The 17,512-nt window shown below is 35.4% G+C and overlaps 1 protein-coding gene across 12 annotated transcripts in view; it reads right to left on the bottom strand.

The window, feature by feature from the left end:
- The window catches only part of acss3 (acyl-CoA synthetase short chain family member 3), a 127,211-nt gene that overhangs the window by 56,161 nt on the left and 53,538 nt on the right, over positions 1 to 17,512 (bottom strand). For all 12 annotated transcript variants that reach the window (XR_012402104.1, XR_012402105.1, XR_012402106.1 and 9 more), the window contains exons 10-11: positions 1,906 to 2,001; positions 1,674 to 1,737 (exon numbers count right to left, since the gene is read on the bottom strand). Coding sequence is in view for 7 of the 12 variants with exons in the window: in XM_073947203.1 (XP_073803304.1) it covers positions 1,674 to 1,737; positions 1,906 to 2,001 (160 nt within the window). In the remaining 5 variants the exon portion in view is untranslated. The remainder of the gene's footprint in view (positions 1 to 1,673; positions 1,738 to 1,905; positions 2,002 to 17,512) is intronic.

Raw genomic sequence — 17,512 nt, 5'->3', positions numbered from 1 at the left:
TGGACAACGATAGCTGTTCTGTAGCCAATTAAAGAATGAAAATTCTTTAAGGGGCTAATAATATTCGCCTTATCAGTTTTAAATCTGTATAAATGTACTTGTTTTTTTATTTCCACCAAAATAAAATTACTTTCTACAGAAGTAATACAAAGGAAAATATTGTGAAAAATGTCCTTCCTTTGGTAAAAAGTCCTTAAGAAGTATTAGAGATGTAATTAAAATGAATTTAAAATTCAAACTGTAAACATAAGATCATACATTGCTCTGAAATACTTTTTTATGTGAGGAGAAGCCTTTTTTTCATATTATGGACATCCTATTAAATTAAAATGAAGAAATAGAACATAGAATAGAAGAAAATCTCACACACACACATATATTTCAGACATTTCAAGTCATGCTATTTCAAGATCACAACCACTGAATAACACAGGTTCATCCGAGAACTTTGACTTATCCTGACCATAAAGGAATATGTTCAAATCCATATGTTTACATCTAAATTCATGAGTATCTTCTTGTCTGTCACACCATGGTTTTTGACTGTTTTTGGTGTCATCTTGTAAATGAACAACATGTAGGTTAGTATATGCTTCATTCAGCCAGTTTCATTTCTGTCAGCTTTTTTTTCTTTTTTTTTGACTGTTTGGTGAACTGAATGCAGTTAGTATGCACTCTGTCATCTGTTTTCATTTCTGTCTGCTTTCTGTAAAATAAACAATTCATAAACTACTATGGTTTAAAATGTTTTGTTTCAAATGTTAATGTTTTTGTGACAAGCAGCCATGTAATAGGCCGAATAAAGTACATTCAGTGTGGTTTTCACAGATTAAAACTCTTAACGCTGATAAGTCTGACAGGTTTTATTCTGTAATACCAAACTCCAGGCTTTACTTCACCCCCAACTTTAGGTAGTAATATTAAAATAAAATAAAATAAAATAAAAATAAATAAATAAATAATATTGACAGTAAAAAAATATCTGCAAATAACAAATTGTTAACTGATAATGTCTAAAATCTGACTGGAAATGTGTGAAACAAATTCAATCCCTCTCGCATACTGTACATTTCAAAATATTTTTTCCTTTTGTTAAAGCCACCGTCAAACAGCAGTCATTCACTCAGTCAAAAAAACAAGCCAAAAACATGGGTCGGCTGACTTGATTTTTCTAAACGTTCTCTTTTCTAACTATGTCATTCTTGAGCACTAACAATCACAATTCATAAACATATCTTCATGCATGCATTTTGTTTAGGACATTTCCATAGGAAAATACAGTCATCATTACACAATAAATATAGTAATACAAGAATTTAGTACAAGGGCAAAACATTTTCCAAAGCAACATGATCAAATTGATCAAGCAGATTTGCTGCTGTGCGTCATAGACTCACAAACAAAAACATTACAGTATGACCTTCATTTAGTGCTACATTACCAATAATACACAGCAGACCTTTTGTGCTCACAATATATGACAGAAATTTTCCTATTTCATCTAAGTTATGACACAGCTGTGGCCTAGTAAATAGTTCACATCCCTAAACTATTCACACAGAGGAGATATAATCTACCATATATTTGAATCCTATTACCCTTTTCATTTCTTTGTGTCATTTATACTGTTTCAATCAATAAAAATAAAAAGCGAGAGGATTAAAATAACTCACTTCACCACGATATTCCCCAGAGTCCTTGGTTTTACCTGTTGCATATCATCATCAATCACTGTCACTGTGAGACAAAGCAGAAAAACAGCACTTTGGTCATTTGTTGAATTCTCTAGCTATTACAAGCTCAAATGTCGGTTAGAGGAGCTCTAAAACACACTCTCAGTGATCAACAAGAACGCTTTTGAAGCTGTGTGTTGTAGTGCCAAAATACAATGTAGTTGAATCTCACCGTTGTATCCAGGTACAGGTTTACCAGCGGTACCAGGAGGAGGAGCCAGCGAGCAGCCCAGACCCACACAAGAAGCAGTGATGGAGGAGCCGCTCTCTAGAACAGAGAAAATCAAATCAGATTTGCAGACAGAAACTGATGTGGCAAACATGAGTTCTTAAGCAGTTGACCCTCATGTCCCTCATTCAGTGACTCTGAAGGGGTCTTGTTGATTACTTCACATGCAGGGAGGCTAACCAATTAGAAAAGACCTCATTAACCTACAGAGATCTTAACGCTACAGTGCAAATCAACATTGCAGAACAGCTAACAATAGCAATTCGGCTGACGCACAAAATTCAGATGGAGGCCATTAAGTAAAAAAACAGAATAAAAGACATAGACTCTACTGTGTATTGCTAACATTTAGACCGTTTCCAGATAATGTGAGATAGTTTTCAATGCAGTTATGTTAAAAGAAAATAAGTCTTGGAGTATGAACAATATTTTTGTTGCAGACAACTAAAGTTGCAAGTAAACAACTGTTTGCTCTGCTTGTTATTTGCTTTGGATTATTAGTACATAGGACTATACCTGATTCTATCTTGTTAGTTATGTTGGTGCCTGTTATTAAAGATAGATCTGCCAAAATAAATAGCATGAACAATTTTCAAACTATATCTTAGCCCACTATACTATCTAAAGTCCTTGAGAGAGGACATAACTAAATAAGATGGAGCTGTTTGTCATGTCTTCTGACAATCAGTTTAGTTTAAGTCTAAACATGATACAGTTTACTTGAGTTTTAACTCAGTGCATGTATTTTTACAGCAACATACTTTTAAATAAGAGTACAGTACATTACTGCCAACTGCAACAGCCGGTATACTTTACTGTTCATTTCATCCATTCATTTTCCTTCGGCTAAGTCTCTATTTTAGAGGTCACCGCAGTGGTGCCTACTATTCCAGCATCTGTTTTTACACAGCAGATGCCCTTCCAGCCGCAACCCAGTATTTCAAAACACAAATACACACTCATTTAAAACTCAAGGATCTACAGCGCTACTACAAAATATCTGGGTGTCATATTAGACAGCAATTTAACTTTTGAATATCATATATCTCTTGTAGAAAAAACTGCCTTCTTTCATCAGAAAAATATCGCTAAATTACGAAGTATGCTATCCATCTCAGATGCAGAAAAGCTAGTCCATGCTTTTATGACTTATAGGATGGATTACTGTAAAGCTCTGTTTGCTGGTTGCCCAGCATCCTCTTATTAATAAACTTCAGCTAGTACAAAATGCAGCTGCCAGAGTTCTTACCAGGTCTAGAAAATAAGATCATATCACCCCAATTTTATCCTCCTTACACTGGCTGCCTGTTAAGTTTCGTATTGAATTAAAAATATTACTTATCACCTATAAAGCTTTAAATAATCTAGCTCCTGTTTATCTAACCAACCTTCTGTCTCGCTAAAATCCAACTCGCTCTTTAAGATCTCAAAACTCAGGGCTTCTGGTATACCTAGAATAGCAAAGTCAAGTAAAGGAGGTCGAGCTTTCTCTTTCATGGCTCTTACACTCTGGAATAGTCTTCCTGATAACATCCGAGGCTCAGACACACTCCCGCAGTTCAAAACTAGATTAAAGACCTATCTGTTTAGTAAAGCATACACTCAGTGCATCACTTAGCGGGTTTCAACACAAGTTTCTGCATCTTGATGATATACACTATGAACAGCAGCTACGCTAATTATTCTCTTTTTTCTCCATTTCCACATGGGGATACTCATCCCGAGGCCTTCAGACTATGTAGAGTCACTGATTGGATCCAAGACCAGCGACGAGATGATCCCAAGGTTTCCATATCATGGACCAGGCCGTATCCTGATGAGCAGCTGCTGCGCTGGTTATGGAGGAGTGGAGATCAAGAGACTGATTCCAGTGACGCTCCAGGTACAGACGAGTCTTCGCTGACGCTGAGGCCAGCTTCCAGTCTCCGCCATTGAGACTGCAGCTCTGCACAAAACGTTTGGCCAGCAGAGAAATTAAAATGGTCATGCCCAACTGAGTCTGGTTTCTCTCAAGGTTTTTTTTTCTTCACTCACCTATCGGTGAAGTTTTTCTCTCCGTTCTCCCTCTCTGCTGTCGCCTCTACCTTGCATGGTTCAGGATCGGTAGAGCTACCCATCGATGAATTTGCTCTTCAGTGTTTGGACTCTCATTAATGATTTTAAACCACACTGAACTGAGCTAAACTGAACTGAACTTAAACACTAAAAACTAAACTACTATGTTCCAATTTACTATGACCGTTTATGTGAAGCTGCTTGGACACAATCTACATTGTAAAAGCGCTACAAATAAAGCTGAATTGAATTGAATTGAATTTACACACACTTATACACTATGGACAGTTTAATCTATTCAATTCACCTATAGTGCATGTCTTTGGACTTTGGGGGAAACCAGAGAACCTGGAGGAAACCCACTTTCTTGCTGTGTGGCAACAGTGCTTACCACAGAGATACCGTGCCTTCCTTACTGCTAATGTACAGACTTTAAAGAAGTGGTTCTGTAAAAACACAGTATGTGGCTGGCAACCCAGATGCCCAGTATTTTTCTGTAAATTCATCACGGAAACGTTTAAAGTGTGTGTATTTTTGCTTTAAATGAGATTTAAGATTTGTAAAATACACATAATTCTACAATGTTTGTATGTTTTATTGATGCTTCGAATGCACATTCAATTATTTTGTACATTTAGTAAAAGACTGGTTGCTCATTTTTAATAAGACATTTGGCTTTTTGGCATGCTCGTCATCAGTCAATGCATGTTAAAATGCCAACATTGTATGTCTTCTCCACTTAATGTAGGTAATGGAGTTAGACAGGGAAGTATTTTGTCTCCCTTTCCATTTAATGTTTATAGGGACGATTTGTCAAAGCTGTTAAACACCTGTGGAAACAACTATATGGTGGTTAACACTCTAATCAACAATATGACAATTTGGCAATCTTAGTCCACATAGTGCAGACATTCATGATTTATTAAGGGTCTGCTCTCAATATGATTTTGATATCAAATATATTGTAAAGAAGAGTAATATTATGCTAATCAGAAACAGGGAGGACTGTACCTCGTCCTTCTCTGTTTGGTATTGTTCTTAAAATATGCAAGTAGGTTAAATACCTAGGACACTATCTTGTATAACTGATGACCAGTTTTACAATAGGGACATTTACAGACAGTGTTGTGGGATGTATACTCAAGCTAACATAATGCATAATTGTACTATGTCTTCAGTATTTGTTACGAGTACATATTTTAAAGCATTCTTAATACATACTCATGTGCTCATTTCTGGATATGTTATAGAAAGAGAAGCATGCAAAAACTTAATTTAGCATATAATGATGGGTTGAGGCTACTGCCTTAATGTTTGTTAGTTAAGGTGTGCCAACATGCTCTACTGTATTGCTTAATGATGTACAGGTTTAAGTGTAGGTTATCAGACGCTTCCTAATTTCAAAACTGGCGAATCCAGCACTAAGTTCAGCTAATTTTCTCTCACATATGTGGAACCATTGGTGAGTTAGCCTGTGTGTAAACATTTAATGTTGTGAACTCTATCTGTTTGGCATTCACAGAATGCTATTTTAATGTTGTTAAATTTTAGGCTGGTGTCGTTTAAGAGAAATTATGGGAACAACTCTCTTAATTGTATAATTGTTTTGTTTTGTACATGTAGTCTGAAAAATTCAGTTGATGATGATGGGATATGAACAGAAAATAGCCACACATGTTAGATGAAATCATTAAATTATAAAATAAAGCAAGTTTTCTACTGTACTGAAATATTTGCCTGCCTTCAAGACAGTGGATATAAGCACTTGACCTCCAGACATGCATCTACGCAAAAAAGCATACAAATTTATGGATGCATACAATTTATTTGTTTGTACTTTAAAGATAGATATAGATAATTGCGAAACAACACAGACAATCAAATTAATTGCAGCAAATTGCAATTGCAGAGCAGCATATTTATGTTTGCTTGGATTTTGTAATACTGTTAAGTGTAACTTTGTATATACAATTTATTTCTTAAATAAAACCATAAACATATGTATAACATTTCTAATAATATATTACTAATTACATATACACATATTTACAAGCAACAACTTTAGGAATACTATAAAAGCTCTCTGAAATTTATCTTGCAGACCAATTTTACTACATTAATATTATAATTCTGATTATCATTCATTATGATCATACACAATTTTGGAGCTTTGTATGATTACAGTTGAATGAACACATAAAGCCTGACTAGTCAAGGTTTTTGTGTATTAAGCACAGCAGCAAATCTACATGATGTTACAATGGGAAATCTTTTGCCCTAGTACTAAATTCCTAATTTATTAGATTCTTATTGTAAAAACTTGATTTTGATCTCAAAAATTCCTAAATATGGACATTTTATCAAGGGAAGCTGATCATTACAAAACGGATTTCCAAGACAAAATGCATCTTTGCAATGTCACTGACTTTCTGAGTAAGACTGGTCATCCACAAAAGACACATGTAGTAGAGGACATTATAACACAGAGAATTTGCAGTTGGAATTGATCAGCAGTTCAGCTATGAACAAGGTCAAGATCTATATCTCAACATATTGTCTTCACAAAGAGTGTTACACAATGAGTGTTCTCTAACTTTGATCCCCACAGTACTGCTACTGGTTTAATCTAAGGATCAGAGAAAGGGTCATAGATGAAAGTGCAACATTACATTTGGACTATTGTGGTGCAAAAAAACAAAAACTTGAATAACATTAGAAGTGTAATAAAAAAAATAATAAAAAAAAACAAGTGCAAGCCCTCCAGCAACCACTGTCAAAGAGAAACAGCAGCTTGAAAACAACCTTAATGAGCTAGTAGTCAGCATGAAAGAAAGATTATGTTTAATAATCTATTATTAATAAGCAAAAACAACATCTATTACAAATAGCTCCCTGATATTAAAATAAATCTGGAATAAAATATTACAAGAAACAAAATCTGGCCTTGAAAACTAACTAAAATAAGAACTACAGCTATTAAACCCCAAAAACTAATATAAAATTATTAGAAAAATACAAAAATATATAAATATTACTGTATGTACACAGTACTTAAGTACACAAACAATTTCTCCAAATGAATTAGGGATGCACAAATCTAGAAATTATGGTCTGTACTGATAACTGATAAATAAGCCAATCAAAACAAATCTTAATATTTGTTTTACGCAGCCTGGTTTTCAAATCAAACGTCTGCCAACTGATTTCATTTAGAAATGTAATGGCAGAATACAAGCAAACACATACACAGATCATTTACAAACGGCAAGTCTCCATTTATTCAGTAAAAACACTCTAACATCAACAGACTCAGCAACATGTATCTGAATCAGATCAAAGACAGATATGATCTATAAAATATCAGTTGTGTCTTTTTTTTATTGGGCTAATGATAATGACATTAAAAATAAACATGCATCAACTGATGCTGTTATGGCAGCCGATACAATGTGCATCATTAATGCAAGTCTTTCACTATTTTAAGCTTCAAAACTTCATATTTTAGTAATACAACAAACTTTTTTATGGTGATATATGCCACATTTCCTCAATCATTTCATCTCTTTACACTCTGCTCCTTCCTAAAAACTCTCTGCAATATCATATTATTAGTTTATTGAATAAAACACATGTATGTATGTATGTATGTATGTATGTATGCATGTATGTATGTCGTCAATCTGTCACTATTTTAGATTCCATTCCAGAGCTCACGGTACTTTAAGATGACTTCAAAATGTTCATATATCCAAGGCTTATCTAACATTTATAGCTAACACATCCAGCTGAACGGAACAGACATGTCAAAAAAACTACAGCATTCTCTTGTGCACTGAGATTTCTTACTGCCAGAGCGCTGGAAAACACAACAAAACATTGTTTGAACTCCAAACAGAATCATTTTCATTGCAGTGATCCAGGATTCAGGTCTGTGTTTGTGTACTTGCATGAATTATATGTCTGGCTTATAAATAGACAACATCATTACGAAAGTTAAAAATAATTCACAATCAGTAGACGACGGCGCGAGACAGAGCAAAGCGCTCACGAATAGACCACAGGCTTGTTCGTCATCTGTCTCGGAGCCAGATGCTACAGGAGAGCTGTGAACAGCAGGGTATACGAGAGAGGGAGAGGGCGATGAAGAGTGAGAGAGAGAGCAACTGGTAAAAAGAGAGACACAAAACTGTTGGCATCGCAGCGTGTGGCACCACGAGTCTGTCTGGCACCGCTGCCATATGTGAGTAATGCTGAAAGCTCAAACGTTTTTCACAGGTGACGCACAGCGTGTACACAGAGCGGGAAAGTGTCTGAATATGTGCCGTTTCTGAATATTTAAGGATTAGTTTTTAGGTCATCTTCTCACACTATGTGGCTCCAAACTCTTTCTTGAAACAATATTTGAAAAATGCTAGCCTAAAAAGTTGCCTTAAAACAGATGCAAAGTTATCTTGAAAAAGGGGATACATCTGATTTTTTTTTTTTAAATAAATGCCAAAAACTAATTATTCATTCATTCCTTCCTTCCTTCATTTTCCTTCAGCTTAGTCCCTTTATTCCTCAGGGATCACCACAGCGTAACGAACCGTCAACTTATCCAGCACTTTTTAACAGCATATGCCCTTCCAGCTGCAACCCATTACTGGGAAACATCCATACACATTCATTCACACACATCCACTACAGCCAATTTAGCCTACCCAATTCACCTACAGTATAGCACATGTCTTTAGACTGTGGGGGAAATCAGAGCACCCGGAGGAAACCTACGCCAACATGAGGAGAACATGCAAACTCCACACAGAAATGCCAACTAGCCCAGCTGGGACTCAAACTAGCGACCACCGTGTCGCCTCCCAGAAGAGCCAGAGCCCTTTGCCCAAAGACTTTTTCAGTCACTGGATCTCATATAAACCATTTATTTCTTGAAGAGCATTTGAATGCTCTACGGAACATTATTTTACATATTTTTGTGCACTAGAAAGGTTCAATGGGTGTTCAAGATATAGTTATATAAATCTCAAGAAATTTACCCATTATTTACTCATTCTTAGGTGGTTTCAAAACACCAAAGAAGACATTTGGAAAGCCAAAAACCTGTAAAAATCTACTTCCATTGAAGAAACAAAAAAACTATCAGTATTTTTCAGGTCAGATCTTACCTTGAAGGGGGAGGTTACTAATGTCAGAATAGGTGACCATAGGTCAAGGTGGAGTCCCATGACATGTGGAGTCCCACAAGCCTCAATTCTGGCACTTCTCCTGTTTAACTATGCTTCCTCTGAGCCGAATAATGAGGAAGAACAAAATCTCCTACCACAGCTATGCTGATGACACTCAGATCTACTTAGCTTTACCACCTAATGACTACAGCCCTATTGACACACACGGCCAATGCATTAACGAAATGAACAATTGGATGTGCCAAAACTGTCTTCAGTTAAACAAAGAGAAATAGGGTTTCTTAAGGTGACTGTGTAACCTGGCTCTAAGGGTCAAAAAACAAAAAAATAAGGTCAAGAATCTTGGAGTGTCTCTGGAGTGAGATCTGAGTTTCAGTAGTCATGTCAAAGCTGAAACTAAATCAGCATCCTATCATCTCAAAAACATTGCAAGAATTAGATGCTTTGTTTCCAGTGAAGATTTAGGGAGACTTGTTCATGCTTTTATCAGCAGCAGGATTACCGTAATGGACTCCGCACTGGCCTTCCCAAAGTCAGTCCCTGACTGAACCAGGAAATCAGAGCACATCACACCTGTCCTCAGGTCTTTACACTGGCTCCCAGTTACATTCAGAATATATTTTAAAGTATTACTACTTGTCTATAAATCACTAAATGGCCTAGAACCTCAATACATTACAGATATGCTCACTGAATACAAACAGATCACGCAGATCTTTAGAATAATATAAAATAAAAATTCCAATAGTTCAGTCAAAGCAGGGTGAATCTGCCTTCAGCAACTACGCCTCTCGCTGCTGGAATCAGCTTCCAGAAAGGATCAGATGTGCTCAACATTAGACACAATTAAGACTAAAAACACATCTGTTTGTGCCTTTACTGAATGAGCACTGTGCTACGTTTGACAGATCGCACTATTATGTTATTTTCCTCTTTTTCATTCATTTTAACATTTTGAACTGCTTTTATTTGTTCTTAATCAGTTTTATCATTTGTTTTTATTTTATTTTACTTTTCTGTTTTATTCCTATTCATGTAAAGCACTTTGAATTGCCACTGTCTTACTATGGAAGTCATTGTTTACAAGTTTCCAGATTTCCAAAATTATTCAACACAAGAAAAACACACCGGTTAGGAACAAGTAACGGGTCAGTAAATAACAAAATGTTAATGTTCTTCATGGAACTGGTGATCGTCAGAAAAGAGTTTTGTTTTTTAAAATTGTAGGTCTGCTTCCTACTTTTTAAATCAACAGTAGGTGAAATTTACTTGGATGATCCACTATTTGTGGTGATTTTCACAAGTGTGCTCCAGATGAACACTCTGCTTGAATGTGAATATTTGACAACACATAGGGGGGGCTCAATAATAATTATCTCTAAGCACAATGTCTAAAACGCATGGCGTGCACTAAAGGTATGTCCGAATTTACTTTTGATATTTTAAGGATGGAAAAATACAGTCTGTGCACCAGCGGACAGTCTAACAGGGTTGTGCTTATTCTCTTAATGAATTAATGAGTTCTCATAACAGTCAGTTGTGTTGCACCATGGCGCATTTGCTATTTACATGATGGACTTTGTAAGTGGAAAAACGGTGCGCTTCACTAGTGGGAAAACAGGGAAACAGAGCAGCTACAACGCGAGAATAAAGATCAAATACAGAATGAGCCTCCTTCACTTTCTCTTTACTTTACTTTTACTTTACTACTTTACTTTCGTGAAGTAAGGAAACAGTGGTGAAGACACTCCACTGAAGACATCCATTAGCCAATAGACCAATTAAATCAATAATACTACAGTTAACGAGCCCATCATAAAAGTAGTATATAAGACCTTTGCTTTTGATCCACTTTGCATATACAGTTGAAGTCAGAATTACTAGCCCCCCTTTAAATGTTTCTTTTTTACATATTTCCCAAATGATGTTTACCAGAACAAGGAAATTTTCACAGCATGTGAGATAATGTTTTTTTTTTCTTCTGGAGAAAGTCTCTTTTGCTTTATTTCGGCTTAAAAAAGCAGTTTTTATTATTTAAAAACAATTTTAGGAACACAGTTATTAGCCCCTTTGAGCTACATTTTTTTCGACACTCTACAAAACAAACCATCGCTATACAAGAACTTGCCTAATTACCCTAACCTGCCTAGTTAACCTAATTAACCTAATGTTACTTTAAGATGTATAGAAGTGTCTTGAAAAATATCTAGTGAAATATTATGTGCTGTCATCATGGCAAAGATAAAATAAATCAGTTATTTCAAATGAATTATTAAAACTACTTGAAACTGTGTTGAAAAAAAATCTTCTCACCGTTAAACAGAAATTGGGGAAAAAAACAAACGAGGGGGCTAATAATTCTGACTTCAACTGTATAACTGTAAAACTCAGACATACAAGTATGAAGAAAAATGTTTTGGACACTAAAAAAATAAAAGAAATACAATAAAATATTAACACTAAAATACTTAACACTAAATCAATTGAGAGGAATTAGCAGCTGTGCTTAATTGAGTTTGCTCAGAACCGCTAATTAGGCCAAGAGATTTTTGACACAAAATGGCTAATTTGTTCTTGCCATCCCCTGTTTCTCACAGTTATTGCCAGCCACCTGCCGTCACATAAAGTAGATTTAGAGAAGTGCTAAACTTCAGCAACTCAAAGACAGGCACCGGCGCTCAGGGCCGCGTTCGGGTCATTTGTACAGCCAGCAGTCATTGGCACACACTGCAAACTGGAAACATACCAGTTGCCGGGCAACAGTGGTGACATCAGCAGCCCTCATCATCAAGACCCCCACCTCTTCACAGCAGGAGCTGCATCTTAAAATAGCACACAGATTATTATCAGGTCTCAAAAGCAGCCGCATTTCTTTCATTATGTGTGTGTGTGTGTGTGTGAGAGAGAGGGTTGCTGAGAGAATAGTAATTAAATGACACATTTACATACATCTGTGAAGCTGTGTTTTACTGTAAGATTAATGCATCTGTAGCTGATAAAACATCAACAGTGTTGAGGTATATATTATTTATTAGAAACGTTGTTTTATTAAAGAGATAGTTCACTTAAAAATAAACATTTCCTCATCGATTTCTCACACTTAAGTGTTTCTAAACTTATGATTTTTTTCTGTTGAACATAAAACAAGATATTCTGAAGAATGTTGGAAACAAGAAGCCATTGAAAGAAAGTAAATGATGACAGAAATGTAACTTTTTTGATAAACTATCCGTTTAAGTGCTTAGATATATGTTGCAAATGTATATTATACTTCAGTTCTTCATCGCAAATTTCTCCTAGTTATGAAGGCAGCATTCCTCTTTAGGTTATTTTTTGTGTCTGCTTAACTTCACAAGAACTAACCAAGCTGGGAAATTATTCATTCATTAATTTTCTTTTCAGTTTAGTCCCTTTATTAATCTGGGGTCGCCACAGCGGGATGAACCACCAACTTATCCAGCATATGTTTTACGCAGCAGATGCCCTTCCAGCTACAACCCATCACTGGAAAACATCCATACACACTCATTCACACACATACACTACGGACAAGTTAGCTTACTCAATTTACTTATACCACGTTTTTGGGCTTTAGAAAACCCACACGAACACAGGGAGAACATGCAAACTCCACACAGAAATGCCAACTGACCCAGCCGAGGCTTGAACCAGCGACCTTCTTGCTGTGAGGCAAACGTGCTTCCCTCTGCACCACGTGCAGCCTGGCAAAATGTTGTTTAAATTTTAAATGTGATGTTATAAAAAAAATTAATGAAGAAGAAGAGATCCAGTCCAGGAGACTTGAAACAAGCAGAATTCCTTTATAGAGACATGTTGTTTAATCTGCAGTCATACAGCGTCTTTAAGAAGTCCATGTGTCTGCAGGAGGTCTACAAACTGCAAGTTTTATCACAAGTCTGAATTAAGACAAAGATGTCCGTCTATAATAGAGGAGGAGGGAAGATGGCTAAACAAAGCATGCAAATTCAGTATTGGAGTCCCCATAAGCGGCATATAGGTGTGAGAAACCTGCCCAGCAACTGACCAGATGAGTTAATCAACAAAAGGGTTTCTTTAGCATGAAGACAGAAACCGTCTGACAAGTTGACCGACTTGAGAAGACAATAGACACAGCCGTGCTGTGAAACTGACCATTTGCATTACTTTGGAGACAGTCAGGGTTCAGGAAACCAAGACATTTTAAGGTCCGTTAAACCCTAAAAACATTTTTTCAGTTATATATAGATTATGTAAATTTCCTAGCATAATTCACTTTCCAAACCACATCTAATTTACCCAAGGCATTATCTGCAATATAGCGAGTCTAAACATCACTATGTAATATTGATCTTTACGCAAGCATTCATATATAAACCTTAATAAGCCACAACAGTGGACTATTTCAAGCAGTGCATATTAAATATATACCTGATCATTTGAATCTACAGGTATATGTAGTGAAATATTCCAGTTGTGTCTCTTTTGTGAAAAGTTTTCTGATTCACGTGTCTCTCTGTGTCTTGAGACGATGTAGAATGTTGATTGGATCAAGAAGCTGTTTTGCAAGTTCTGGGCTCTTAACACCTTTGTCTTTAAGATAAACAAAAGACAGATGGCCACTGTCTCAATTGCCACTTTCCGGTGAGCTTAAGTAAAGGGTCAGAGTTTAGTGTAAACTTGCAGCATTTGTTTACAATGGAAATTAATTTCCACAAGTTCCTGGCGTTACCACTGATCACTACATAGTTAACAAAAAAATTTTAATTACATAGAAATCATTATTTTGATATATCACTTGTAATATTTAAAGCCTTTTTCATTCTTCTTAAAAATATTTCCTGTTTAATTCCTTAACACAAAACAGTAATCCACTTTAACACTGTCCACAGAACAAAATTGAACCGCTTATCTTGAGGGCCAGAACAACAATTTAGGGGTTCACGGTTTTCTAAATAGGGGTTATCTGAAGCATTAATAATGACCAATCAGTATTCACAACTACTCGTCTCCAAGCTGAGGCATCTGTAAGAAAGGGAAAGCGAGTCTGTCACAGCAGCTTGACTCTTGATATTGCGATGCATACATGAGCCTGGGGAGTTTTCAGTTTGTAATGACACAGATAATAAAGGCTCAAATCACTTCCACTTTATTTCAGAAAAGCCATCGCACCAGCACAACCGAACTGCTGTTAGACTACACCTCATCAGCTCCTCTAATCAAATTTCGCTCGGTGTCGCTGAACAATCCAAACACAGCATGGCATTTGTGCATTTGCATGCAGAGGTGGAGATGGGTCTGTTATTTCAATTCGCATAAAAATACCATGCGTAAACATGCTTTAACCTCAACTGGACCGAGGGTCAAATAATAAATGGAGGAAAGGACACAAATTTAGAAAAGTCACAATTGAGTACTTGTTCCCTATTTTGATATGGAGCTCTACTTTAACAATGGAGCTCTATTTTAACTATGTAAGCGGGACGTCTAAGGCGCATGGCGGCAAACTAATAAATAAAGGCATTTCCAGCAAACTAATAAATGAACAAAATTAACAAAATGTACTCAAAAAACTGAGTTACATCCGAACACACATCCTATTCTTATGCCCCATATGGTGACGCATATGGCTCCAAAATCCGACAGGTGAACAAATCTAAACTTGATTTTATTTTAAAAATATAAATATGCATATAATAAACTACTACTACTACTGCTACTACTACTACTAATAATAATAATAATATTTAACAACTGCAAATTGTCATGAATAAATAGAACCAGATTCCAAAGCCCCCCGAGGTGAAGAATGCACGAAGGTACTGGTTTTTATATGTATGTAGACAAAAATATATATATTATTTACATTTTATCCCTTTAATATTTGTTATATGTAAAGATATTTATATATTGCTGTACATTCTGTGTTTATTAAGCAATGTGTATGTCTGTTATTGGACCTGGATAGGTGCATATCTAGTGCTCTTAAAATAATAAAAGCTCTACAACTTTAGTTCGTCAAAATCTATTTCAGTTGACTCAAAATAGCAACGTGCCAACAATGCACCTTGACACACGTCCTTTTTAGACCAGCATGCCCATGATTTCATAAAGTGGCACAGATAGATATGCTATTTAAAAAAACATGGTTTAAAACTGGCACCCATATGAAAAAAAATCACATCCAAGGCGCCTGGCGCCATATTTGCGCTGTGTGTATGATAGGGCCCATTAGGTCAAATATTTTTACAAAGGGGGTTTTGGTCACCTATTTTAATCAGTACATAATTTAAAAATAATACTGTAAGCAAGAGAAAGAACAATTTAGGCTAGCATTTTTCAAATATTGTTTCAAGAAAGAGTTTGGAGCCACATAGTGTGAGAAGATGACCTAAAAACTAATCCTTAAATATTCAGAAAAGGAGAACAATTTTTCCTTTTTTATGTCAAATAAAATATATCGTATCTAATAAGGTAATCAAGTCAATTACAGTTGAACTCGGAATTATTAGCTCCCCTGAATTTTTTCCCCAATTTCTGTTAAACAGAAAGATTTTTTTCAACACATTTCTAAACATAATAATTTCAGTAACTCATTTCCAATAACTGATTTATTTTGTTTTTGCCATGATGACAGCAAAAAATATTTTACTACATTTTTTTAAGACACTTCTATACAGCTAAAGTGACATTTAAAGGCTTAACTAGGTTAATTAGGTGAACTAGGCAGGTTAGGGTAATTAGGCAAGTTATTGTATAACAATGGTTTGTTCTGTAGACTATCGGAAAAAAATATAGCTTAAATAAATTTGACCTTAAAATGTTTTAAAAAAAAATAAAACTGCTTTTATTCTAGCCAAAATAAAATAAATAAGACTTTCTCCAAAAGAAAAAATATTATCAGACATACTGTGAAAATTTCCTTGCTCTGTCAAACATCATTTGGGAAATATTTAAAAAAGAAAATAATCAAAGGGGGGTTAATAATCCTGACTTTAACTGTATATATAAACATATCACACTGTAAAACACTTCAGAAGATAGATAGATCTCCCCATAACTTGCATTTGCAAAACTATTTTGTATTTTTATTTGTATCTTTTCTCTCCTTAACAATTTATCATAGATTTTGTTCAGACAGAAAAAAATACCATCTGACACTACTTTCAAAGATCTGTTGTCAAACAACACACAAATACATGACAAGCACTGACTAGAAAGATGAAAAGTTGAGTTGATTTTTACAGAAATTCTCTGGTCAAGCAAAGCACCTGTTTATTTGTTGGAGATATTTATGAGCTGAACATGTTTTGCAGAGAGAAGAAGATATTTTGGAGAGAAGATGGAAACCCAATTCATTATACATGGAACGGTATATGCATCACGCTGGCGATAGGGGTTATGAATATCAAAAAGAAGTGCTCTGTTTTTTAGATGATCCATTTCAGGCTTGCCTGAGAAATAAAGGCAACATTAAGGTCATGAAATGAAGTACTGCCACATGCAAAAGCAAACTCAAAAGGGCTTTTTGCCCTTTATTTTAGTACAGCACACAGTGAGGTATTGTTATAGTATCTCTGTTTTTGTCAGTTTATATATATATATAAATGTTGTAACAAGTTTAACAATATAAAAAAATATAAAATACAATATACAGAAATATTAGGACTAAAACTAAAATACGTTTTAAAAATTTTTATTGGATTGTGGCTTCCTGGAAATGTATTGGAAAGTGGGTCCTACAACCAAAACTGCTGAGATCCACTAGCATTGAACATCCCAATATAATATATCTGGACATTATTGATGAAACATTTATTATTATCAATGTTGAAAACAATTCTTAATAAAAATTTTATTTAAAATTTGTATTTTTTGTGAGTTAAAAATGTCTTTTACTGTAATTTTTTAAACGTTAAAGCATCACAAATGAAAAAAAAAATCAAATGTCTTTTGACATGTACTTTGATGCTCTATCACCCACTGCTAATCTATCTAGAATCGACTGAACAAGGTGCCACTCAAACTTCAATCAAACACATATTACATCTGTTCAGATCAGACATTACTGGACTCATCATCACCTGACAGGAATCAAATTATGTCACAAACCTGAATCAATATCATCTGATCATGACATAAAATGCACTTTCATCTCAGCTGCAGATGATCATTTCAGAAAAGTGCCACCTGTGCCACTAATGGCCCGTTTCCACTCTCTGGTACAGTTTGGTACACTGTTGAATTGGACAGATGGTGGCACCAGCCTGATTTGGTGGCTGCACTTATCATATTAATAATATGAGTATTGTTCT

The sequence above is a fragment of the Danio rerio genome, chromosome 4 (genome assembly GCF_049306965.1).
Source record: "Danio rerio strain Tuebingen ecotype United States chromosome 4, GRCz12tu, whole genome shotgun sequence".
NCBI classification, from domain to species: Eukaryota; Metazoa; Chordata; class Actinopteri; order Cypriniformes; family Danionidae; genus Danio; species Danio rerio.
Note: the sequence above shows the minus strand (reverse complement) of the source record. Positions and strands in the feature narration are given on the sequence as shown.